The following is a 25,963-nucleotide window of genomic DNA, read 5'->3' on the forward strand; positions in this document are numbered from 1 at the left end:
AAGATCAAGCCCCTCTGACACCTTCTGTCTGCAGGTATCACCACACTCTAAGACGAGGCAGCGATTTTCCCTGATGACTAAGCCCGGCAGTGCCAGCCTGTTGTCAGTGGGTCTCGCCCAGGCATGGATTCCCCCCCCACAGCGGGCACACACGGCTGCATCCTGGCAGTGCATGTGGCAGCGTATGCTGTCTGTGATGACAGACAGGACTCACTTGAGTAGCCATCCAGCCCCTTTACCTTTTTCGCAGCTCTTGCCTGTGTAGCCCACCTTGCAGGTGCAGCTGTGGGATCCATTGCTAGGCAGGCAATAGCCTCGGCTCCCACACGGGCTGTAGAAACAAGGATCGCTGGCTGGGGGAGAGGAGCAAGATCAAGGGTTATGGCTCGCGCTGCCCAAGAAAGCTGAATAAAAAATGTTAATTACTGCTCAAGGCTGGCAAACTAGTAGTCAGGTACAGTGCATACAACCACATTGCATTAACCAGCCAGTGCTAATGTAACAGGGGCTCTGGGAGGTCATTAGCTAAGTCTCTCACACCTAGCCAAGGCTTACCCGTCTCGCAGTGGTAGCCAAAGAAACCCTCTGGGCAGACACACAGGTAGGAACCACCATAGTTTTCACAGTCCCCTCCATTACGGCAGGGAGCTGATTCGCAGGCATCCACTTCTAGAGGGCACAGATACACTCAGTCAAACATCTGCCAGAGACAGCATGGACATTAGAGGACACTCTGGATCCCTTGCGGGGACTCTTGCTGCACATGCAGCAGGTGAAGTATTTGTGCGAACCATGGGCCATGCACAGAACATGCATCTGTTTCCAGGGGAAGTGAAATTGGTGACTCACTCAAGATAGTCCAGATGCACATACAGTGCAGCCCATGGGCTAAATGCAGGACACATATTCATCCTATGAGCCCCTCACATTCAGCATATCCAAGCTCTGAAGTAGTGTCCCAAACCATTGGGTTACAGCTCCCAGAATTCATTGCCCAAAGTCCAGCACACTGACACAGGAGGGTCATTGTCTATTGGTTGCTTATGATGCATGATCTCACTGCAAAACTCACACATTACTCCAACGGTGAAAAGCTAACTCAGTGTCACTGCACTAATTTAAGGGCTTGTCTATATGGGGAGTTATTCCTGATAGCTATTCCTGATTTAACTTCATGTGTGGAAATTCTTATTCCATCACATCCTACCTTATTCCAGATTCACTTTTACATGCAGACAAGCCATTTAAGTGCATGGATTTTTCTATGACAGTCTTTTGTGGTGGCGGGGAGAAAGGTATGTCTTGGAACCAACATCAAATTATCCAGCTAATTGAGCCTATATCCTGTAGATCACTAGCTAAATCTATTTACTAGCTGACTGTAATTTGCTTTGTTTACAATCTGTGGACCAGAGCCTCAAGTCCCTACTCAGGGAAGGATCCAAAGTCCAAAGACTCTCTCCACTGACCTCAGAAGGCTCTGGTTCAGGCTCTGGGTCATTTCTTGGGAAAAACCCCACAAATGTCAGTGACGGTAAGGACTTGGTGACGTGGGGCTTTGAGGTTGGCACAGCACACCTGGTCTCAGCACAGCACAGCAGTGTGCTTGCTGGAATCATTTTCATGAAAGTAGGGCAAAATCATCACACAGTGCGGGCTGGTCTCCACGAACAGTTAGTGTGCAGCGAACAGGCCGCTGACACATGTTAAACAGCTCATTAATGCACTTTGATTAGTCCCATTTCAAACCCACTCAATCAAAGCTTACTACGGAACTGGTAATGCGCGTCAGCAGGTCACACTGAATATGGCACCTGCCTCTGTCTGCTCACCGGGATAGGCGGGTGAGTACGTACTGATGCCAGCAGACCCCCTGGTTAAGTGCTCATTGATGTGAATGAGAGTCCCGAGGAGGCCCCTGCCTTCTACACAGAGGCAGGGCTGATATTTAAAAGTCACTGTGTATGTTTGATTGCCATCAAAAACCCAAGCAGAAGGTAGCTTAAAAGGTGACCAGGTGTCTTTCAATACAGACATGATGCACAGATACATGGAGCTTATTATGCACAGTGATGGCCACTGAAAGGTCATGGTCAGCAACTCATGCTTATCACCACAGCTGGTAAAAAATTAATCAACACAAATCAGAAAACAGATTTTAGAACTTTTTCCTCACTTTTTTTTGGTCAAAATTTGAAATTTCAAAATTAAAAAATAAATTGTGGCCAGCTCTAGGGTTTATTGAAAAATAATGCGGGGGGGGGGGGGGGGGGAGAATCACAAAAATGTCACCAAATTTCCCACCTCCCCATTGGTGACAAAATGTGAAAAAAGTATCAGTGCTGGGGACTGCCCAGCACTAGCTAAGACAGTGCCATGACTGAGGGAGGAAGGCTGGGCCAGTAGTTAAGGCACCAGCCTAGGTCACTGCAGATCTGGCTTTGAGTCCCTGCTGTAGCCCAGACTGCCTGGGTGACCTTGGGCAGGCTAACTGGACGCAGGTTACACCGCTCTGCAGGGAAGATGCAGGGGCGTCTCCCAGGGCAGAATCAGAGCCTGCTGGTGGAGCTCAAGAGCATGGAAACTGAATCTCATGCTCCAGCAGGACAGCGCAGGGCTGCTGAATTCCCATCCCAGCCCTGACAAGGTTGTCCTCCTACAAGCGAGCATGCCTGGAAACTCCAGGGCAAACCTGTCAAGCTTTGTGAGGATGGACTAGGCTGGGCAGGCCAGTATTGCCTCCATGGCTCTCTCTTAGACTAGTCCAGGGGCATCAGACTGGAAATCCCAGCAGTGGCTTTGGGGGACTTGGGTTGAGCTTTACCCTGTGAAATTTCTACCTGTTTCACACTGGATTCCCATGAAGCCATCAGGACATTGACAAGCAAAGGATCCTGGGAGATCCTTGCAGGTTCCTCCGTTCTTACAGGGGTCGGACTGACATTCATCAATCTCTGTGTAGAGGCAAAAGGAAACACTCATGTACTGACCAGAAACCCATCCTCAGCACAGCATGCACTGACAACACAGAGCTAGATCGGACGGCCCTTATTCACCACCCTGGGCGCTTACACACACACAAGTAGCCTCACTGACTTGGGGCTACTGGTTTAAGTGCTCACCAACATGAGTAAGAACTGCACAACTGAGTCAGTCCTGAAAGGCCGGGCTGCTGTGCTGGAACCCCTGGCACTTGCGTTAATCCAGTTCTGATTTCAGGCTTGGGCAGTCATTAAAACCCTGTCTGAATAACAAGAGCCTCACATAGGGAAGGAGCGGTCTGAAACCACAATCAAATGCCTTGTTATTCAGGGGGGACACTGTGAATATTGGGGTGTATTTTTGCTGGTATATGCTGTGGGTTTGACATTGGGTTGTGTGTGCCATGCTGCACCTAGAGAACACAGCCACTTTTCTTCCTTTTCATAGCTCCCCTTCAGCTGTGTGTGTAATTTGTGCCATTAAAACATACACATGCCCCATTGAAAAGGGCATTGCCAACGCTCCTGCCACACAGAAAGAATTTGCTCCCTTAGGCTGGTACCCATTAAAGAGGGCTGGTGCTGTTCATGAGTACACTGGGCACAAGCACAAGCCGGGCAGGTACAAGGAACTGAGCTGGGGGAAAGCTTTGGGTCCCCCTCCCCGCTGCCCACGGGAAGTGTCCAATTTCAACCACATTTTTCAGACTTTCATTGAAAAATCAAATCCTTTTGGAAAACTGGGCAAAAAATTATTGGTTTTACTGAATATTTTTCTCCTGACCTGCTGAATTTTTTCAGTTTTTGGTTGCCGAAAGCCATTCTTTTAAATGAAATCTCAAAAATATTACAATTATTAAAATAAAACATTTCTAAAAACAAAGTCCCAATCAGCTCCAATAAAGAGAATAAGAGGGTGCAGGGTACATGTGGCTGTTTATATCCCCAACACATACAGACCTAAAGCTGACTAGGGGATATAGACACACAATTCCCATTTTCTTAAAAGGGGACTATGAATCTAAATCCATTTGGCTGCATTGAAAAACTCAGCCACATTCTCCTCTATAGCTCTAGGAGACTGATCACACACGTGTGTGGTGGCATGGATGTTCATCCCCCCTGTAAGGCACAGATCCATGATGATAAGCACCTCGGAACTCTTTCTGCCCCAGCTGCTAGCAGGGCTGTATGCTGGATGAGTGCTGTAGCTCTCGCATGACTCTAAGCTAAGGGTGTGACTCTAAGGAGCATGAGACTCTAAGCTAAGGGTTTGACTCTAAGGAGCATGAGACTCTAAGGAGCGGCACCAGTGGTATGGATCTTGGAACTGCCTAACTGGCCTTTGGCTGCCCTGGCTGTTATGCTTTCCAGATGGGCTGCTGGGTGAGGCCATCCCTGGGTAACACCTCCCTCCCAGGCCATTTCTGAAGCAGCTTTGAGGGCCAATCCAGGCAGGGGTATCTTCCTGTCTTGCTCACCATTGGATGGGGTCCCCGTAAGTGTATTTTTCACATTCTCTTACCCAACTCACAGTGGGGGCCTGTGTATCCTGCTTCACACAGGCACAGGAACTCGGCGATACGATCCTTGCATAAGCCTCTGTTGAAACAGGGCTGAGAAAGGCACTCGTTAATTTCTGGGGAGGGAAGCATGGGTGGGGGGGGAAGAGAGAGAAGGCATTATAGTCAGTGAAATATCCAAGCCAGACAAGACCATCTTCGATGGCCATGATTGTCCCATCCCACACAGAGGTGCATGCAGTGAAGTAGGCTGCACTGCTAACCGTGCCTAAAGGAGCAAGCACAGCCCATTTTGACGGCCTCCCAGAGAGCCACCTGGGCCTACAGTGGGGAGTGGGTGGGTGGAGCTTCCCAACCTGTGCACCATTATTATTTATTAAGTGTATTACGGTAGCACGTAGGAGCCTCAGGCGTGGCTCAAGACCTCGTTGTGCCAGGTGCTGTACATTATTCATTAGGCGTATTACTGTAGCACCTAGGAGCCCTAGTCTTGGCCTAGGACCTAAATTCCCTGTAAACTGCACGGTCACGCAGCAGCCTATTTAGCACCGCACAGGCACTTAGGGAACCTGCCCATGGACCTGCTGCGGATGGGGGAGGGGTGCCCCTCCCCCAGCCCCAACCTAGCCATGCCCGCAACCTGCCATGGCCGGGGGAGGGGTAGCACGGCCCACACCTGCTGCAGCTGGGGCACCCTCCCCTGGCCCCAATTCTGCTGCGGCCCAGACCTGCTGTGGCTGGGGCACCTTCCCACACCCTCAGTTCTGCCCTGGCCCAGGGCACCCCTCTCCCAGCCCCAACTCTGCTGCGACCTGGACCTGCCACGGCTCGGGCACCTCGTCCCGAACCCAGCCCCGGCCCAGACCTGCTGCAGCGCCCTTCCCTTGACCCAAACCCAGCCCAGACCTGCCAGGTACAGGGGAGGGGCACCTATCCTGCGGCCCTAGCCCCAGCCCTGCCGGGGTGTCCCTCCCCCAGCCCCAACTCTGTCGCGGCCAAGGTGGCCCGAACCCAGCTGTGGCCGGGATGCCCCTCCCCCGGCCCAAACCCAGCTCCAGCCCGGATCTGCTGCAGCGCCCCTCCCCTGGCCTGGACCTGCCGTGGCTGGGGAGAGGCACCTACCCTGTGGCCCTACTCCCAGAGCTGCCATGATGGGGAGAGGCGCCTCTCCCCACCAGCCCAGGTGCTGCTGCAGGGAGAGAGAGCTGGAGGGAGTCCTCTCTCCCTGCCATAGCCCTGGAACACCAAACCCCTCATCCCTGGCCCCACCCTAGAGCCCTCACCCCCAGCCGAAGCCCTCACACCCCTAGACCCCAATGCACTGCCCCAGCCCTGAGCCTCCTCTAACACTCCGAACCCCTCTGCCTCATCCCCACCACATGAATTTTGTTATTTGCACCAATATGAAGGTGATGTATCACATATCACATAACAAAATTCATTCCGCACATGGGTGGGAAAAATTACAGTAGCACCAAGGAGCCCCAGTCATGGCTCAGGACCCCATTGCACCAGGTGCCGTATATTATTTATTAGGTGTCTTATGGTAGCACCAAGGAGCCCCAGTCATGGCTTAGGATCCCATTGCATCAGTTCCATACAAAAAGAGAATAATAAGAGCTGGAATCTAAGACCAGACCCAGCAGGTGTAGACAGACAATTGAGGAGCACAAAGGAACAATGAGAGGCTATGAGTCAGTGCTGTGAGCAGCCATGGCCTAGCCACCGGCAACTGTTTTGTTGGCTTCACAGCAGATGAGTGTTTTGAGGAGGACTTTAAAGGGGATGAAGATGGAATGCATCGCATGCTTGAAAGGCACTTGTCCCACGTGCAAGGGGCAGCATGGGAGGCCTGTGTATCCTGGGAGGATGACAGCCCCACGGGACTAGTTTGAAAACATAACCGGTGGCAGTAAAGGTTGGCTTTGTGGACCGATCGGTGGTGGGAGTTGATCACTCATTTGTGAATGAGAGATGATACACAGGCTGGTGATAGGCTGTAAAGGGCCTTGGAAGTGAAGAGAAGTAGCTCATGTTCGATGCACTAGAGAAGGGGGAGCCAAGGGAGGGATGCAAAGAGAGGCATGACATGGACAGAGGCTGGGCTAAGAGAACAATTTTTGCAGCAGCAGTCTGAATGGACATGAGCAGGGCAGGATTCCACTTGTGAAAGGATGCTGCAGTAACTGAGGCATGAGCTGATGAGAGCTTTAGATGTGTGGAGGGATAGGAAAGGCTGTTCCTTAGGGGTTATGCAGAGAGAATCAGGAAGATTTAGACTTCTCTCTAGGTCCTCACTGTGACACTGCATACCATAGTCTTCATAGTGGCATTATTATGATATGGTTATAGAGTAATTATGATGCATTTTATGCAAGACAGGTCACGTGAGATGTCATTGGAAATGTTATGATTTGCTGAATATGATTATCCTATTTGTACGCATGTGTCATTTTTGTATCTGAAGTTATAAATACTCACTATGTATCTATACTCAAAAAGAAAAGGAGTACTTGTGGCACCTTAGAGACTAACCAATTTATTTGAGCATAAGCTTTCGTGAGCTACAGCTCACTTCATCGGATGAATCCAATGAAGTGAGCTGTAGCTCACGAAAGCTTATGCTCAAATAAATTGGTTAGTCTCTAAGATGCCACAAGTACTCCTTTTCTTTTTGCGAATACAGACTAACACGGCTGTTACTCTGAAACCTGTATCTATACTGTAAATGTAGTTACAGCTGGGTAACAGCCCCTAGACAAGATGCTTTCAGTCTAAATAGCTGGTTGTAAAGGACCTATTCATAGTAAGGGGCCATTAAAAACAATAGCCTTAGGAGAAGCTTATCTCCCACCTGGTGAGCCTTCCTGAGAACACTACAGACAGCCTGTGAGTGATGGCTGCTATGACTGTACAAGGACATGTGACCAGGCCACATGATGCCGGACTCCATCTTGGGATGCCAATATTTGTCCACAGCTTTGGAACAAAGGGTTCCCACCATATGCAAAAGCTATATAAGGCAGGGAGTGACATCATCTAGGGTTCTTCACTCCCCACACAAGAAGACTCCTGGAAACACTTGTTCCAAAGACTGAAACCCGGGAATTCCAAGCTGCAAAGGTACTAAGAATCTGCAGCCTGTTTATATCATTTCTCAGGGTGAGAATCTGCTAATTCATATCCACTCTATTTAGTATATTAAGCTTAGTTTTCATTTGTTGTTTATTTGCTAGGTAATCTGTTTTGATCTGTTTGCTATCACTTATAATCACTTAAAATCTATCTTTTGTAGTTAATACACTTTCTTTGTGTTAATCTAAACCAGTGGGCTTTGACTGAAGTGCTCAGGGAAAATCTCTGCTTGGCTACCACAAGTGTGCATTGTCCTCTTCACATTGAGGGAGAGGTGGGTGCTAAACCCATATACTGGCCAGATTTGACCAGGGCAGGACAGTACTGCTCTGGGGTCCTAGGCTGGGAAGCTGGTGGTTAGAGAGTCTGCATGTAACTGCAGCTGGGTGTGTCCTTACCTGTGTGAATGCTGGTGAAAGTGCAGCCTGGAGGGCTTTGCAGCTTGTCACAGCAGCTAAGTGTGAGAGGGAGCCCAGGATGGTCGGTCAGAGGGCTCAGTGGTACCCCAGTTCCAGGTGGCACCCTGGGGGGAACCCGTCACACTCACATCTAGGCTGAGTTGAAGAGGGTGCCCAGGTTACAGGTCTGAGGGACAGGCAGGATGATGGTGTTGTCCACAGTGACTGAAAAAGGAGGTGATGGGGAGGACTTGGGAGGGGAAAAAATTAAGAGCTCTGTTTTAGCCGTGTTGAGTTTGAGCTGATGGCTGCGCACCCAAGATGTCAGAGACACAGGCTGAGATTTTAGCTTGGACAGACGGAGACAGGCCTGGAGTAGAGGGCTAGATGGAACTGGAGATGAGGAACTCCAAACAGCCATTGTAGTCAGCACATTCAATGAGTTTAGAGGTGAAAGAGATAAGGAAGATGTGGAAGGTGGCTTTGGGAGAAGCTAAAGCATGTTGTTTTGTGAGTGGAAGATCTGGGGGGAGAGGTTCTGGAGCAGAGTGAGGACAGGGATAAGAGTGGGCACAGGGAGATCAGGAGATGGGATGGAGTCACTGGATCAGGAGATGGGATGGAGTCACTGAAGGGGAGAAGGAGGAGAGAGTTGTGGGATGGGCACAGGGAAGGCAATGTCATATTTGGTCTATTGTCTCTTGGATGAAGTACAGAAACTGGGAGGGCAACTCAGAAACGGAGCAGGAAACATGGCTGAGGACCTCACCAGGATCACTAAGGGATCGTAGTGACAGTAACCATGGACATGGATGGCAGCTAGGATAGGGCCAAGTCAGAGCCATAGCTCGGAGACAGAGCAGAGGGTAAAGCGCAGTGCTGCCCAGTACGCATGCCAGCTGCAGATACACCAGCTAGACAGCCCAGGAGTGGGCCAGGGCGGTGGTTTCCAGGGGAGTGGGGCTAGTGATAGTGAACCAGCCATTGGTCTGGAGTGATATTCCATCCCCCAGTGCTGCTCATCTGGACTGCGCTCCTGCCAGGAGGCCCATCCTTTCCCTCCTCTGGAAACTCTGATGGACACCGTCAGCACTATCCTCTGTGTCCTGTGCTGCAGGCACCTGCTCTCTGCTGATCCCAATCTGCCCTCACAATGCTGCTCCCCTCTCGCTCCCTGGTACCACACAGAACAGTGGCTTGATCTCTCCTTTCCCAGCAGCTGCATGTCCTTTGCAGGTGCTGCACATCCCAGAAGCGTGGCTGCCAGGCAGAGATGTGCATCGAGCAGAGGGCTCGAGGACAGCACGAAGAACACATCCTGACCCTATGTCCCCCCAGGAGTTGTTTGCCTCCGAGGGGGTATGGGGCCCTGGGTATCTTCGTACAGACTGAAAAGAGTCTGGTCTAATCAGGGAGGGGTGTTCCCGAGCATCCCCGGGGCACCACACAGGCTGTGCCACAAGAAAAAATGGCCACATCTCATGACTGCTAAGGGGGCTCCAGGCCCAGCCAGGAGCAGCATTCTGGCAGGACAGCTCAGTCTGTTTAGGCCCCTTTCCACATCGCACCAACTTACCGTCACACTCTGGGGGGTCACTCCAGATGCCCTGTGCTCTGCAGACACGGGGATTGTTCTGAGGGCTCAAGATGTAGCCTCGCTCACACTGGTATTCAGCCAGAGAGCCCATGCGGGTGGAGTTAAACAGCACCTGGGCATGCTTCACCTCGTTGGGAATGCCGCAGTCCACCTCTGGGGAAAGAGGAGAAGCATGAATAACAAGGCATGTGAACAGCAGGCGTCCCTGAGCCAACGCTGGAACCCAGTTGTCTAAGGAGCAGTTGCTCCCTCTCTCTTCAAGAGGCGGCAAGCTGGGCCAAGTCTAGAGAGCATGATGGCTCTGCAGTCCAGAGCTGTGCTTGTGAGCTCCAGAGAGCTGTCCAGCTCCAGCCCACAGAACCTTGGCTCTGCCTGGGGAAGTGAACCCTGCCGTACCCAAGAATTGGCCTCAGAGAGCAGCTTGAGCCTGGAGACAACCCTGCAGACTCCAATGCTGGGGCTGCAACCCAGGGCATTTCTATAGCATCCCCTTAAAGAAGTTGACATTGGCACCATGCCCATGCTCTGAAATATGCCAAAGCAAGTGTGTGTGTGTGTGTGTGTGTGTGTGAGGCATGGGAAAGCCCAGCAGCAGGCATTAGGAACCCATGCGCCTTCACTAGTGCTCCTAATCACCTACTGCTGTTGGTAGGGTAGTGGGGATCCAGGAACAGCACCAGTGGCCTCGGTTCCCACCCTCTCCCAGCACCTCCAATGGGTGCCAAAGACATTACTTGCAGGGAGGAAACTATTCAATACATGGTGCCATTGCACCAGGCCATAAATGATCTGGGGAAGGGGGAGCCCTGCCACAGTGAAGGACCTATATATTGGGGATACACAGAACAGCCTTTCTAGGGCTGAAGTTACAGTGTCAACAGGGCTGAGACATTCCTGAGACCCATCTTCACAGGGCCTTTTGCTTCCATGATCCCTTTGTTTTAAAAAGTTTTCTTCTTTAAGAAGATGGCACCTTTAGTATGAAGTTTGGGCCAAACTGTTGCTTGTTATGCAGGTGTCGGTTCAGAGGAACTCCACTGCCAGATTAAGGGACTGCCTGAGATCGCCTGGGGATTTGTGTAGAACTGCAAAGAGAAGCCGTGTCTTCCAACTCCCATTCTTCCTCTAGCAAACCCCCACCCCCACCCCACCCCCTGCATTCAGCCAGGATGATGGAGCCATGCTGGGCTGTCTAATGCTAGAGGGTTGATGTTCAGGACTCTCCCCTTGTCGATGGGCAGGCTTGGGAAGTGCTCTAAGCCGGTCTTGCTCAAGTGCAGGGTTAGTTCTCTGGCCTGCTCCTGGTGTTGAGGCTTCTTGGCTGTTACCTGACTGGCAGAGCTTTCCCACGTATCCCGCAGGGCACGCGCAGGTGTAGTTGCTGCCATTGTCCTCGCAGGTGGCTCCGTTTTCACATGGACTCAGGAAACAAGGAGAGGGGGCTGGAAAAGAGTATCACAAATGGCCATGGACATGCTGCTTGGAGCCCTTCCTCCCTCTCCGTGCTGCATCTACAGTGCTACCTGGAGACGCTGCCAGGCCATGGGGATGTAGGGATGAGTTCCCAGGAGCATTAAAGCAACTGCCCTCCAACTCCACTAACACAAACCAGTGCCAGCGTACTCAGTTCTCAGAGGATTTTCTAGGGCACCCAGCCAGGCCTATGGAGGAGTTGGGTTACGACTGGATGGGTGCTGGACTCACTGGGCAGCAATTACACTAGCCAGCCATTGAACTCAGTCTCTGTGGATACTGCCACAGACTGAGCACAGCTCTCTGCTTGTGTGCTTCAGCAATCAGGGATTGAACACACGCCCTCTATTAAATGGCCAGAGACACCATTGATTGGGCAATGGCACCCAGTACCCCAAACTGCCTGACTGTGGCTTCCCCAGCTGAGGATGCTCCCCTGGTTAATGTTCAGAGCCTGTGAATGACTCCAAGCCCATTGATTGCCGGCCTAGTAGCCAAGCACTGAACGGCAGACATTGGGTCTCTGGACAGTGACTCTGAGCTGAGCATTGGAGCCAGACCCCTAGTTTCTCCTCCTTGCCAGTCTGCCACGCTCGTACCTATCTCACAGTGCCGGCCTGTGTAGCCTGGGGGACAGTCACACTTGTATTTGCCGATGTAGTGGAAACATGTGCCCCCGTTCTGACATGGCCCAGAGGCACAGGAGTCTGGTTTACCTGTGGGCACAAAGAAAGCCATGTTAAACAGCAACCAATGCCTTCCCAGCTCTCCCCTCACCAGCGCTCAGCATTGTGGGTACCTATCTCGCAGTGCTTCCCAGTGAATCGGTAGGGGCAGGCACAGTGGTATTCTCCGTCTGCCTCCTTACATGTCCCCCCGTTCCGACATGGCCCGGAGCTGCACAGCCTTGGCCTGACTGAGGAAAGAGAACACAGGTGGAGGGGCCACGTGTGAGAAAGCATCACCCCTTGTGCTTTCATCAACAGGAGTGGGGATGGCTTCAATTCACCCCCTCTCATGGGCTGGCTGCTTCTCCCACAGCCCAGCCACCCCCTCCTGGTGGGGCCACCAGGGGTTACATTCTCCAGCTACTCAGAAACAGCCACAATCTCCTACCTGGGGGCGCAAAGTCAGGTTTAAAGAAATCCAGTCAGGTACCTGATTGGCCCAATTGTCAACGACGCAGAGCATGCACAGCTCCACTGAAGCCAATGGCGCTGCAGGTAGGAGCTCAGCACTGTGGAAACACAGGCCACTTAAACACAGGAGCCTAAATATGGATTTAACATCCTGACTTTAGGCCCTGCCTAGGTTTGAAAGTGTTGGCAAATCAGCACATCCACTCTTCGCCTAAGCTGTTCCACAGCGTCGCTGTGTGCCTTGACACAGCTTGTGCTCTACATCAGAAGCAGCTGCAGTGACTCCCATGTATATCTGCCCTGCACAGCAATGCTACCACCTGTCTATCATTTGAACTGGGCAAGTCACCCACTGCTCCCCAATGAGGCAAAGACTCCTTGGATGGATTGCATAGCACATGAGCCATGCACAACTTCAGATACCAGAGCGGATTAACCATTGAAAGCCGATAGCTTTGGGAGAGCCACTTGTGCTTCCTGAGACCGAAGTTGCCATGGCAGAGGGGAATGCAAGCAGGGTGGGACCCTCTGGTGCATCTTTCACTCTGTCCTGAAATGAGCTACAGAATCTGCTCAGTGCTGGGGGAGCCAGACAGTCCCAAGAGATGTCCTGAAGGGAAGAGACCTGAACAGGCTGACGTGCCATTCTGATTTTACTGTCCCACTTAGCATCTCTGTTCCTCGGTGGTTTCCTAGAGGCCAAGGCTGTTAGTTCTGCCCCGATCTCTCACCTTCCCCTGCCCCCATAGCCAGGAGTGGAGTTTCCCCACTATGAAGAGCCAAGAGATATTGCACTGGCTCTTACAGCAGAAGGATCTCTAGACTACTCGTCTGCCTTAAGGGACTTTAATTTTGCTCCAAACTCTGGTCTGTAGCCAGAACTCTTTGTAGGTGACCATTCCCCAGCTCGACCGAGCTGCCCAACACAGTGACAGGAAGGGGAGCAGGAACGCTAGATGCAGATGTTTCCTGCTCCTGTGCTGCTACGCTGCATGGGGCTGGGGTCTCCTGAACACAGACTAACCAGAATGCATGGCAGGTGGGATATGCCGAGGACCCCTCCCTGCCCCGTCTCTCCAGCCCATGCCTCGGGAGTACCTTTCTCGCAGTGCCTGCCGTTGAAGCCCTGGGGACATTCACAGGTGTATGAATCATCATGGGCTTCGCAGGACCCCCCGTTCAGGCAGGGCTCTGAGTCGCAGGGAGATGGCACAGCTGAAAAACCACAGATGGGACCAAACAGTTAAGATGATCAATATAAGTCCTACCAGGCAGAGCAGGTCAGAGTGGCAAAACCCCACAGGTGCATCTAATCTGCTCCTTCCTTGTGGCAGGGCTGGCTGGCTGGCTCCCTGGTGTTCCTCCCTGGCTTTATCGTTGCAGGGCTTGTTGTGGCCTGCACCCTGCTGTGGGCCACTAGCGTTTACACTGTAGCCATTTGCAGGGCTGCTAGGATTAGGGCGAACTTCCAGCGTTCCTGCAGTGGCATGACCAGGTCCCACACAGCAAATCACCCAGAGCCCATGGGACTCTCCCCATTGAGTTGTGGGTCAGGCCCTCTCTGCAGGACTTGGCACCTTGCTCTGCCCAGCTGTGCAATGGGGACAAAGAGCTGACCCAGCATGTCCAGATAGGAATGAGGTGTTGTCATCACCACCACTTCGGGGACACTGCCTGGGGGACACGAGGGAGGATGAGGGTCTCTGACACCCCTGAATGAGTGGGGCTGGGGAGATCTACTCCCTATAGGAGCTGCTAGGAGTCTGGCTCCCTGGTGTCCCGCGCTGTCCTACCGGGATGGCTCATCTCTTTGATGTGCTCCCTGTCCCTGCCTTGTGCTGTAGCAGCTCACCAAGCCATGTCACAAATGCCTGACCTCCTCCATTGCCACTCCCCCCACCCCCTGCCCTGCCCTCTCCTCCGCTGCTCCTCTATCACCGTAGGCACTGCTGACACCCCCGCACCCTGCAGCACTGCAGCTCGGATCCCTTCAGCCATATTACGAGTGCCTGCCCCGCCCAGGTCACACTGCACCCATTCCATCACCCCCCAGCCCCTCCCTGTGCCCAGACCAGGCCGGACTCACAGTGGTTGGTGCCATAGTCCGTATGACACACGCACAGGTAGCTCCCACCGTACTCCATGCAGTAGCCCCCGTCCGGACACTGTGTGTTCATATTGCAAGGTGTAGTGGTCACTTCTGTGAGAACAGCAACAATAGCCAGTGTCCTGTGAGTGACCCCCCAGTGCAGCAGCCAGAGGCCAATGTCTGGTCAGTGACCCCCAGTGTGCCAGCCAGAGGCCAACATCCAGTGAGTGCACCCCCCCACAGTGTGCCAGCCATAGGTCAGAGTCCAGCCATCTGCTCAGCCAGCTCAGGGCCTGGGAAGGACATTCTACAGCGATTTTTTACTCTTTTTCCGCTAAGGAGGAGCTGGAGGAGGAAGTGACCCTGTTTGAATCCCACCATCCCTCCTGCCAAGGAGGGGCTATTGCAGCTTTATTTGGATCGGTGTGGAGAGCTCAGGAGTGAATGTGTATGGAAACCCAAACCTTCCTCTCCTCCAGGAGACAGCAGCCAAGTTAGGGAGTGTCCACGGGCTGCAGGGTGTGGAGCTAAGGACTGAACAAATGGGAAATAGTTTATTCTCCTTTGCCCCAGAGGAGGTGACTCTCTGGTGCTGAGCCAGGGGCTCCAGTGGAGAAGAGTGGGAAGGGGAGGACCTCGGAATGTAGCCTCCCTTTGGCTCTAGAGCAGAGCAGAGGCTGGTTGGTGGAACAGCAGATGTCTGTGATAGAGAATAGTCTCTGAGGGCTAGCACTCCATCAATGGCTGTGGGACCAGCAGGACTCCTAGCTTCTCTCTCTATTTTCAATTATAAAAGAAAGGGGAAAGGAAGGAAATATGGGCATTTGATAAACTGGGAGATCTTTGCTCTTACCAAATTCACAGAGATGTCCAAAATATCCGGGTGGACACTGGCAGATGGTGAAGTTTCCATCCAGACACTTGCCCCCGTTCCGACATTCGCAGTCCTCAGAGAGCTCTGTGCAGACAGAGATGGCAAACGGAGGCTCTTTTGGGACAGCTGAGTCCATGCTCTAGCTAGATAGTTAGGTGTTTATCAAGTTGCTCATCACTGTGGCAACCAAGTGACTCTGACAAGGAGTAAACATGGAGGCCCACACAGATTCCCTTGAGAGAGGAGCCTGCATTTCATTCAGCTACAAGAGCCTCCCAGCAGAACCTCCCCTTTCTTCATCTAGGACATCAGAACTTTAATCTAATTAACCTGTAGGAGATGGCAAATCCCGAGCTAGCTGCACTTCCCTGTTGGAGAGGAGAGCCACTGCTTACCTGAGGACGTCCTGAACTCTGATCAACCCTTGATCTAACTGACCTGATCTCAAATGTAACAGTAAAACTGTTCAAGACAGACATTATCCAGAGATAAAAGTGGATGGGAACCTGGGAGGCAGTGACCATGAGATAGTCGAGTTCAGGATCCTGACACAAGGAAAAAAGGAGAGCAGCAGAATACGGACTTCAGAAATGCAGACGTTGACTCCCTCAGGGAACTGATGGGCAGCATCCCCTGGGAGAATAACATGAGGGGGAAAGGAGTCCAGAAGAGCTGGCTGTATTTTAAAGAATCCATATTGAGGTTGCAAGAACAAACCATCCCGATGTATAGAAAGAATAGTAAATATGGCAGGTGACCAGCTTGGCTCAACAGTGAAATCCTTGCTGACCTTAAACACAAAAAAGAAGCTGACAAGAAGTGGAAGATTGGACAAATGACCAGGGAGGAGTGTAAAAATATTGCTCAGGCATGCAGGAGTGAAAGCAGGAAGGCCAAATCACACCTGGAGTTGCAGCTAGCAAGAGATGTTAAGAGTAACAAGAAGGGTTACTGCAGGTATGTTAGCAACAAGAAGAAAGTCAAAGAAAGTGTGGGCCTCTTACTGAATGAGGGAGGCAACCTAGTGACAAAGGATGTGGAAAAAGCTAATGTACTCAGTGCTTGTTTTGCCTCGGTTCTCACAAACAAGGTCAGTTCCCAGACTACTGCCCTGGGCAGCACAGCATGGGGAGGAGGTGACCAGCACTCTGTGAAGGAAGAAGTGGTTCGGGACTATTTAGAAAAACTGGACGAGAACAAGTTCATGGGGCCGGATGTGCTGCATCCGAGAGTGTTAAAGGAGTTGGCGGATGTGATTGCGGAGCCATTGGCCACTATCTTTGAAAACGCATGGCGATCGGGGGAGGTCCCGGAAGACTGGAAAAAAGCTAATGTAGTGCCCATCTTTAAAAAAGGGAAGGAGGAGGATCCTGGAAACTACAGGCCAGTCAGCCTCACCTCAGTCCCTGGAAAAATCATGGAGCTGGTCCTCAAGGAATCAATTCTGAAGCACTTAGAGGAGAGGAAAGTGATCAGGAACAGTCAGCCTGGATTCACCAAGAGCAAGTCTTGCCTGACTAATCTAATTGCCTTCTATGATGAGATAACTGGCTCTGTGGATGAGGGGAAAGCAGTGGAGGTGTTATTCCTTGATTTTAGCAAAGCTTTTGACATGGTCTCCCACAGTATTCTTGCCAGCAAGTTAAAGAAGTATGGGCTGGATCAATGGACTATAAGGTGGATAGAAAGCTGGCTAGATCATCGGGCTCAACAGGTAGTGATCAATGGCTCCCTGTCTAGTTGGCAGCCGGTATCGAGCGGAGTGCCCCAAGGGTCGGTCCTGGGGCTGGTTTTGTTCAATATCTTCATTAATGATCTGGAGGATGGCGTGGACTGCACCCTCAGCAAGTTTGCAGGTGACACTAAACTGGGAGGAGAGGTAGATACGCTGGAGGGTAGGATAGGATACAGAGGGACCTAGAGAAATTAGAGGATTGGGCCAACAGAAATCTGATGAGGTTCAACAAGGACAAGTGCAGAGTCCTGCACTTAGGACGGAAGAATCCCATGCACCGCTACAGACTAGGGATCGAATGGCTAGGCAGCAGTTCTGTAGAAAAGGACCAAGGGGTTACGGTGACGAGAAGCTGGATATGAGTCAACAGTGTGCCCTTGTTGCCAAGAAGGCTAACGGCATTTTGGGCTGTATCAGTAGGGGCATTGCCAGCAGATCAAGGGACGTGATCGGTCCCCTCTATTCGAAATTGGTGAGGCCTTATCTGGAGTACTGTGTCCCGTTTTGGGCCCCACACTACAAGAAGAATGTGGAAAAATTGGAAAGAGTCCAGCGGAGGGCAACAAAAATAATTAGGGGGCTGGAACACATGACTTATGAGGAGAGGCTGAAGGAACTGGGATTGTTTAGTCTGCGGAAGAGAAGAATGAGGGGGGATTTGATAGCTGCTTTCAACTACCTGAAAGGGGGTTCCAAAGAGGATGGATCTATACTGTTCTCAGTGATAGCACAAGGAGTAATGGTCTCAAGTTGAAGTGGGGGAGGTTTAGGTTGGATATTAGGAAAAACTTTTTCACTAGGAAGGTGGTGAAACACTGGAATGGGTTACCTAGGGAGGTGGTGGAATCTCGTTCCTTTGAGGTTTTTAAGGTCAGGCTTGACAAAGCCCTGGCAGGGATGATTTAGTTGGGAATTGGTCCTGCTCTGAGCAGGAGGTTGGACTAGATGACCTTCTGAGGTCCCTTCCAACCCTAATATTCTATGATTCTATGATCAACCTCTGGCTCAAGAAACCCTCACCTCTGCTACTTACTGTCTCTGCAGTCAGTGCCCATATATCCCTCTGGGCATTCACAGACATAGCCTTGTTCGGTTTCCAGACAGTTCCCCCCATGCTGGCATGGACTGGAGAGACAAGCATTTGGCATTCTGGGCCCACCTGCAAAGAGTGAACATCAGTGAAAGACTGGGCAGGAAAAGTCAGTCATTTAAGCTAAGGAGGGGTCAAAACACCCCACAGTATCCCTCCAGGATGTTAATGGGAGTAACTCCAGAGATGAATCGGGTCAGATTGGCCAGCAGGGTCAGCTCCAACAGCCAGGCAGGTCCTGCCGGAAAACACTGGTTGCCATGCCACGAATCGGATCAGCCCCCAGCTAACTTCAAAATTTTGTATTGGTGACCCGTTTCACACAGCAAGCCTCTGAATTCGACGCCCTCCTTATAAATTAAAAATACTTTTTAATATATTTAACACCATTATAAATGCTGGAGGAAAAGGGGGTTTGGGATTGAAGCTCACAGCTCATGACCTCCATGTAATAACCTTGTGACCCCCTGAAAGGTTTGAGAACCCCGGCCATAGCCCTTTTGTGATTGCTTCCCACAAGTGACCTGGCAGGAGCCTTGGTGAAATGGCTCATTTCAGATGAGTCCCTCTGTGGGACACCTGGCCCTGCACCTTCAGCTCCTGCCACGGTCCAGGGGGAGTTCTACCGAATCTGCTGCTCGCTCCCCTGAGTGGTGCTTGGGGGTAGGACTTGGGGAGGATCCCTTCTGTGCTCCCCTGAGGTCAGCTGGGGGCTGATCCGATCCATGGCATACAGCCTGCTGCCAAGAGACCCCCAAGGGCTGGGGACTGCCCAGGCAATCTCCTTCTCCCTGGCCAGGCCTGATTCTGGGTGCTGGGAGGTGGTGTGACATAAAGCTCTATCCTGTCTGGGGGCTTCCCGCCCAGGGTAAATCCCAAGGGGGTTTCCACCAGGAGCAGCACAAAGCTGCTCAGAGTCGAGCCCCACATCCATGGCTGAGGGGGAAGGAGCAAGGCTGAGCTCACCATACTGGCAGTTGTTGCCGTAGTAGCCCGGCGAACATGTGCAGATGTAGCGTCCTGGGCGGATGTAATTACAGGTCTGCCGGTTCCTGCAACTCCTATCCTCACACGGCGAGGTGTCTGGAGTGGGAGAGAGGGAGCCTTGGCTCAGCCCCGCTGACTCAGGAGTGCTAAGAGCATGGCTGGATGGAGCCTGGGGAGGGACAGCCACACACGGGCAGGCAGGAATGGCGAAGGGTCAGCCACGGACTGATCCCAGCCCTACACTGGGGCTGTTGCTATGGGCAGATAAGAGAAGGGCACCTGTCTCACAGCGCTGTCCCACGAAGGGCTCCACACACACACATGTGTAGTTATCCACCAGGTCGATGCAGCGCCCCCTGTGCAGGCAGGGGCTGGATTCGCACTCGTTTATTTCTGTAGGTGAAGAACAGCAAGGGGCTCAGGGCTAACCCTGGCTCCAGGACAGGCTAAAACCCAACATGCATATCTATGGATGTGGTTAAGGCCCCCTGCTTGTTAGCTCTGTGTCTGGAGCTCTGTCTCTTACCACCGGACGTATAAAAAGGCCAACCCTCTCCTAGAGGCAGGTGACCAGCTTGGCTCAACAGTGAAATCCTTGCTGATCTTAAACACAAAAAAGAAGCTTATAAGAAGTGGAAGATTGGACAAATGACCAGGGAGGAGTATAAAAATATTGCTCAGGCATGCAGGAGTGAAAGCAGGAAGGCCAAATCACACCTGGAGTTGCAGCTAGCAAGAGATGTTAAGAGTAACAAGAAGGGTTTCTTCAGGTATGTTAGCAACAAGAAGAAAGTCAAGGAAAGCGTGGGCTCCTTACTGAATGAGGGAGGCAACCTAGTGACAGAGGATGTGGAAAAAGCTAATGTACTCAGTGCTTGTTTTGCCTCGGTCTTCACGAACAAGGTCAGCTCCCAGATTACTGCCCTGGGCAGCACAGCATGTGGAGGAGGTGACCAGCCCTCTGCGGAGAAAGAAGTGGTTCGGGACTATTTAGAAAAGCTGGACGAGCCCAAGTCCCTGGGGCCGGATGTGCTGTATCCGAGAGTGCTAAAGGAGTTGGCGGATGTGATTGCGGAGCCATTGGCCATTATCTTTGAAAACTCGTGGCGATCGGGGGAGGTCCCGGATGACTGGAAAATAGCTAATGTAGTGCCCATCTTTAAAAAAGGGAAGAAGGAGGATCCTGGGAACTACAGGCCAGTCAGCCTCACCTCAGTCCCTGGAAAAATCATGGAGCAGGTCCTCAAGGAATCAATTCTGAAGCACTTAGAGGAGAGGAAAGTGAGCAGGAATAGTCAGCATGGATTCACCAAGGGCAAGTCATGCCTGACTAACCTAATTGACTTCTATGATGAGATAACTGGCTCTGTGGATGAAGGGAAAGCAGTGGAGGTGTTATTCCTTGATTTTAGCAAAGCTTTTGATACGATCTCCCACAGTATTCTTGCCAGCAGGTTAAAGAAGTATGGGCTGGATGAATGGACTATAAGGTGGATAGAAAGCTGGCTAGATTGTCGGGCTCAACGGGTAGTGATCAATGGCTCCATGTCTAGTTGGCAGCCGGTATCAAGTGGAGTGCCCCAAAGGTCGGTCCTGGGGCCGGTTTTGTTCAATATCTTCATAAATGATCTGAAGGATGGCGTGGACTGCATCCTCAGCAAGTTTGCAGATGACACTAAACTGGGAGGAGAGGTAGATACGCTGGAGGGTAGGGATAGGATACAGAGGGACCTAGACAAATTAGAGGTTTGGGCCAAAAGAAATCTGATGAGGTTCAACAAGGACAAGTGCAGAGTCCTGCACTTAGGACAGATGAATCCCACCAAATGGCTAGGCAGCAGTTCTGCAGAAAAGGACCTAGGGGTTACAATGGACGAGAAGCTGGATATGTGTCAACAGTGTGCCCTTGTTGCCAAAAAGGCTAACGGCATTTTGGGTGGTATAAGTAGGGGCATTGCCAGCAGATCGAGGGACTTGATCGAGGGACCTCTCTATTCGACATTGGTGAGGCCTCATCTGGAGTACTGTGTCCAGTTTTGGGCCCCACACTATGAGAAGGATGTGAAAAAAGTGGAAAGCGTCCAGTGGAGGGCAACAAAAATGATTAGGGGACTGGAACACATGACTTACGAGGAGAGGCTGAGGGAACTGGGGTTGTTTAGTCTGCGGAAGAGAAGAATGAGGGGGGGATTTGATAGCTGCTTTCAACTACCTGAAAGGGGGTTCCAAAGAGGATGGGTCTAGGCTGTTCTCAGTGGTAGCAGATGACAGAACGAGGAGTAATGGTCTCAGGTTGCAGTGGGGGAGGTTTAGGTTGGATATTAGGAAAAACTTTTTCACTAAGAGGGTGGTGAAGCCCTGGAATGTGTTATCTAGGGAGGTGGTGGAATCTCCTTCCTTTGAAGTTTTTAAGGTCAGGCTTGACAAAACCCTGGCTGGGATGATTTAGTTGGGGATTGGTCCTGCTTTGAGCAGGGGGTTGGACTAGATGAGCTCCTGAGGTCCCTTCCAACCCCTGATATTCTATGATTCTAGAGCTCTATCCTTATTCTGATTCCAACTCCAGGTGTGTGCATCTCTTTAGGGCTAGATCTCTTCTCTAGCTCCTCCTCCAGATGAACGCATCTGCCAGGTTCTAGATTTCTGACTTGCCTCTGACCCCTGCACTCTCTCCTAGAGAAAACCTAGCACTCTACACTCCTCCGACTCCCAGATGCTTGCTTTATGCATCACTTCTAGTGTACTTCTTTGTCTCTGCCCTCAGGCACGTTTTGATCTAGCTCACTCCACTTTCATTATTGACCCTCCACCCACCCACGTGGACCTCTCTGGTATTAGGTGTGGTCTCATCTCTGGCCTACACATACGTCTTTTGGGGTCTTCACTTCCTCTAAGATCCTTGTGAATGCTTTCAGAGGAGAGTAATGATCTATATGGACCCAGTTGGGCAAGGATGAAGTTGAAAATCAACTAAACATACAATAATACAAAACGTCGCCCTCCAAATACTGCTAATTTGAGGAATTAGGGAGGTAGGAAAAGCCAACCCAAACATGCAGGGGGTACCTCCCTGGGAACAATCCGACACCTGCTGGAAGGCCCAGAAAGTCACCTCAGTTCAAGTGGAACATATGAGATTTCACCCTAAGACTTCATCTCTCACTTGAGGCCATTCCAACACATGGTCATCCAATTGACTTCTTACCTATCTCGCAGGAGTCTCCTGTATATCCTGCCTGACACACACACACCGCTGTCTTGTTTGCCACTTGGCACTGCCCGCCATTCTGGCACTCCTTCATTTCACAGGGTGACTCCACTGCAATGTTCAAAATAAACAAACGAGAGATTGAATCTGGTGCTGGGGAATGACACGCAAAGCTCAGAACATTCCCCTCCCAACCTGGAGCCCTCGCACCTTCCAAGCCCACCCCCATGGTTGCCATAAGGACCCGTCTCCCAGACACTGCCTCCCCATCAGATCCTTTGGCTGGAAAGGGAACTGGACTGCTGGTGTTTTTCCTCCCATTCAAGTCCTACTGCTGGAAAAAGGGAGAAGGATAGCTTGTGAATCCCAGGGCCTTTATGGAATGACAGGTCCTCAAAGTGTAGGGTTTTTTGCTCATCTTTATAGAAGCCACTAGCCCCACCATCAAAAATCATACCATCCCAGCGAGCCAAGCACCACCACACCAGCAGGGGGCAGCACTAATTAATTCTCTCCAATTCTTGCACATTAGTTTTTTTGTTTTTTTTTTTTTAAGTAAATCACGTACCTTTGCATTACATTTCCCTCCCCTTTAGCACTTGCTCCCCTGAAGTCTGGTTCAACAGTGACATGCAAGGAGGAAGGAGTTATACAGAGATGTGGACCATGTAGGATGCTATTATCACACTGGGGCAAATCAGACAATAATTCCTGACTTGGACAGTTCAGCTGGTTCATTTACCTTCTTCCTTTGGGTGCTGGTGCCATGTTTGCTCTTGGATGTGTTTTCCTTTAGTAAACATCCACTTTCTTATTCGCTCCCTAGGACAAGTTATCTTATTGGAGGCCAAGATACTGCAGCTATTTAGGGAAAATTGCTGAGGCCCGTGGTAGTACCATGGGCCTGTGCTCGGACTGAGGTGGCTCATCCAGAGGAGTCCATTGCGCTGGGCAGGCGCAGCTATATGTCACTCTGAGAACAGCCCCCAGTAGAAACTCTGGTCAGTGTCTGTTTGCAATTTCTCCTGCTTGGTGTTTCTGGAAGGAAGCCCTCATGTTTGGCTTGCTCTGACCCTAAGTGACAGCTGCCTGCCAGGCAGGTGTAGCTTTTTGTCCAGTTTCTGCCTGATGGCTCCCAGTAAAGAACTGAGCCAAAGCCCATTGGAGTCAATGTAAAGACCCCTTGGATTTCAGTCGGCTCCAGATGAGGCCCCAATATCAGAATCATCATCTGCCATGGCAGCATGCTTCGTACACAACCGACCCCAATCCTACAGCTCTTGTGCACCCCAACCCCTCCAGCCTGGATTCGTAGAATGACTGTGGGCCCCATCACACCATTGTGCATCCTGAACAGCACCTTGCCTTTTTAGACAGCTGGCCTGGGATGGGTATTCAGTGCACAGTGCCAGCTGTTCAGCTGTATGGACTCTGGATCACTCTGGATGTCCCGGTCTTTTATAACCTGGATGTGGGAACCCTACTCATTTGGGGCGGGGTGCCAAACATAAGCTTGACACAGCCCCTCTAGAGCCCCAGGTGGCCAAAGCTGAGGCATGTGCTGTAGGGCTCTATGGGACAGATATGCATACCCCAACTAGGGGGACCAGCCATCCCTTATTTTAAGGGACTGTCCCTTTACCATTTGAAACATTAAATTGAAATTTATGACAATTGCATTGTATTCTTGAGGGCAGCAGAAATGTATACTTGAGAGACAAATACATGCTATGTTAAGAGAAATGGTGTTTTCCTGCAATGTCCCTTAAAATAAAGTGTTGTCCCTTATTTTTCATGTGGCTCTCCCTTATTTCCAGCCAACAAAGGTGGTCACCCTATCCCCATTTGCCACGGTCCTCCCAGGGCCCCAGGCACCCAGCCTCTGTGACCCCTCCTCTCCAATGTTCTCCAATTGCCACTGAATTGTCCCTGCTGGCCGGCTCTCACTCTCCCCAGCTGGAAGGCAAGAAGCATATTCACACCTTGCAGATTCACCCCATTGCCCTCTGCTGTCCCATCACCACTCAGCTGAGCTATCACAAGAGCCTCTCCCTTCCAAAATTAGGCCTCTGAACACCCTCATCTGCTCTGAGGGGGAGAAGCATCAGCACTTCTGAAGGCTGACACACTGGAAGTGCATGGATCATAGGAGCAACAAGAGGGAAATCAGTGGGGAAATCTGCTTGGCAATTTAGATGACTGAAATATTGGCATAGAGAAGTATGGTTCTCTATGGAAGGAAGGACCGACTGGGTAAAAAGGGAAGGAAGGAACAGAAGCCAAAATAAGAATAGAACAGTTTAAAGAATACTTAGATAAATTAGATATATTCAAGTCATTAGGGTCTGATGAAATTCATCCTAAGATCGTTAAAGAACTGGCTGAAGTAATCTGGGAACTGTTACCAATTATCTTTGAGAACTCCTGGAGGACAGGTGAGGTCACAAGGACTGAAGAAGGGCAAACAGTACCGATCATTAAAAAGAGGAACAAAGAGGACCCAGGAAATTATAGAACAGGAGTGTGGTATGTAAGACATGGGAGGTAATTATCCTGCTCTAATCAGCATTTCTGAGGCCTCAGTGGGAGCAGAGTGTCCAGTTCTGATAAAAGGTTTTAAAAACCTGACCTAAAAAACTTAGGCATGTTTAGTCTTGAGAAAAGACAACTGAGGGGGATCTGATAACTAATCAAATATGTTAAGGGCTGTTTTAAAAAGGACTGTGATTAACTACTCTGAACATCTACTGAAGGTAGGACAAGAAGTAATGGGTTTAATCTGCTGCAAGGGAGACTTAGGTTACATATTAGAAAAAACTTTAGGAAAAGCTCTGCGGAGGACATGCTTAAGTTTTGGGGAGACTTATGGAGCAGCACTGGCCTTGGATTCTAGGCAGCTGGACCGTGGGATCCCACATCCTGAGAAGGCAGCAGGGGACTGTACCTTGGAAGGGTTCCAGAGAAGCCAGACTTAGAGGCAGAGTCTGGACACTGCTCAGACTCAGTAGGCTTGGAAGTACATGAGATCCAAAGGTTGGATCCAATACAGCAGCCTGGTGTCCAACTGCAAGGGAGAACTCAGCCAGGGCTGTAATATCTTCTTGCCTCTCTAGAGAATGCCAACCACTTCCCGTCCCAAGGGATCAAGAGATCAGACAGGATGGCTGAGGACACGGACACGGATGTGTCCAGACTTGAATAGCTTGGAGCTAAGCTTCTGTTCTTTGTTTTAAGATCTCTGAGAACTCAGTGAATGGGTCTCCTCTTTGGATACAGCTCTGTAGAGGCTTACACCGGCTTATTTATAAGATGGCTGATTTTTCAGTAGGTTGGTTCAGAATTTCCCTCACTGTTTCTTGGCTTAGCTGTCCCAGGGCACATAAGATTCCCTCTTATAAAATACACTCAGCCTGGAGGCTGGAGTGTCTTGATGGGGTTCCATGATAAAGGATGCAGACTAAGGAGCCACACTGCGTGCTGAGCACTCTTGAAACTCTGCCCCTTATTTAGGTGTCTAAAGGGAAGCTGAGCTCCTCTGAAAATCTGGCTCCGATTGTGGGTGCTGAGAACTTGAACATCCGCCCTTGAGCTCTTAAAATATGGCCCTTGCTGCCATCCTCATGCCCAGAGGAGTCTGCACATGTCACATGACTGGGTGGATATACTAATTCTTGATTATATTGCTGTGTGGATTAGCCTCAACTCAGTACAACAAGGGCTGTAGCCAAAGTTCA

At 50.9% G+C, this 25,963-nt stretch overlaps 1 protein-coding gene across 4 annotated transcripts in view; it reads right to left on the reverse strand.

The window, feature by feature from the left end:
• Positions 1-25,963, reverse strand: part of SNED1 (sushi, nidogen and EGF like domains 1) — a 122,389-nt gene that overhangs the window by 28,589 nt on the left and 67,837 nt on the right. For 3 of the 4 annotated variants that reach the window (XM_043522043.1, XM_027829578.3, XM_043522045.1), the window contains 15 exons: positions 22,227-22,340; positions 19,301-19,414; positions 19,001-19,117; positions 17,978-18,103; positions 15,189-15,293; positions 14,333-14,446; positions 13,345-13,461; positions 11,907-12,023; positions 11,707-11,823; positions 10,963-11,076; positions 9,614-9,787; positions 4,507-4,620; positions 2,841-2,954; positions 556-669; positions 240-353 (listed from right to left, as the gene is read on the reverse strand). In XM_043522043.1, coding sequence (XP_043377978.1) covers positions 240-353; positions 556-669; positions 2,841-2,954; positions 4,507-4,620; positions 9,614-9,787; positions 10,963-11,076; positions 11,707-11,823; positions 11,907-12,023; positions 13,345-13,461; positions 14,333-14,446; positions 15,189-15,293; positions 17,978-18,103; positions 19,001-19,117; positions 19,301-19,414; positions 22,227-22,340 — 1,785 coding nt within the window. The remainder of the gene's footprint in view (positions 1-239; positions 354-555; positions 670-2,840; positions 2,955-4,506; positions 4,621-9,613; positions 9,788-10,962; positions 11,077-11,706; positions 11,824-11,906; positions 12,024-13,344; positions 13,462-14,332; positions 14,447-15,188; positions 15,294-17,977; positions 18,104-19,000; positions 19,118-19,300; positions 19,415-22,226; positions 22,341-25,963) is intronic. The other variant, XM_043522044.1, reaches the window with a different exon arrangement.

Source organism: Chelonia mydas, chromosome 9 (assembly GCF_015237465.2).
Source record: "Chelonia mydas isolate rCheMyd1 chromosome 9, rCheMyd1.pri.v2, whole genome shotgun sequence".
NCBI classification, from domain to species: domain Eukaryota; kingdom Metazoa; phylum Chordata; order Testudines; family Cheloniidae; genus Chelonia; species Chelonia mydas.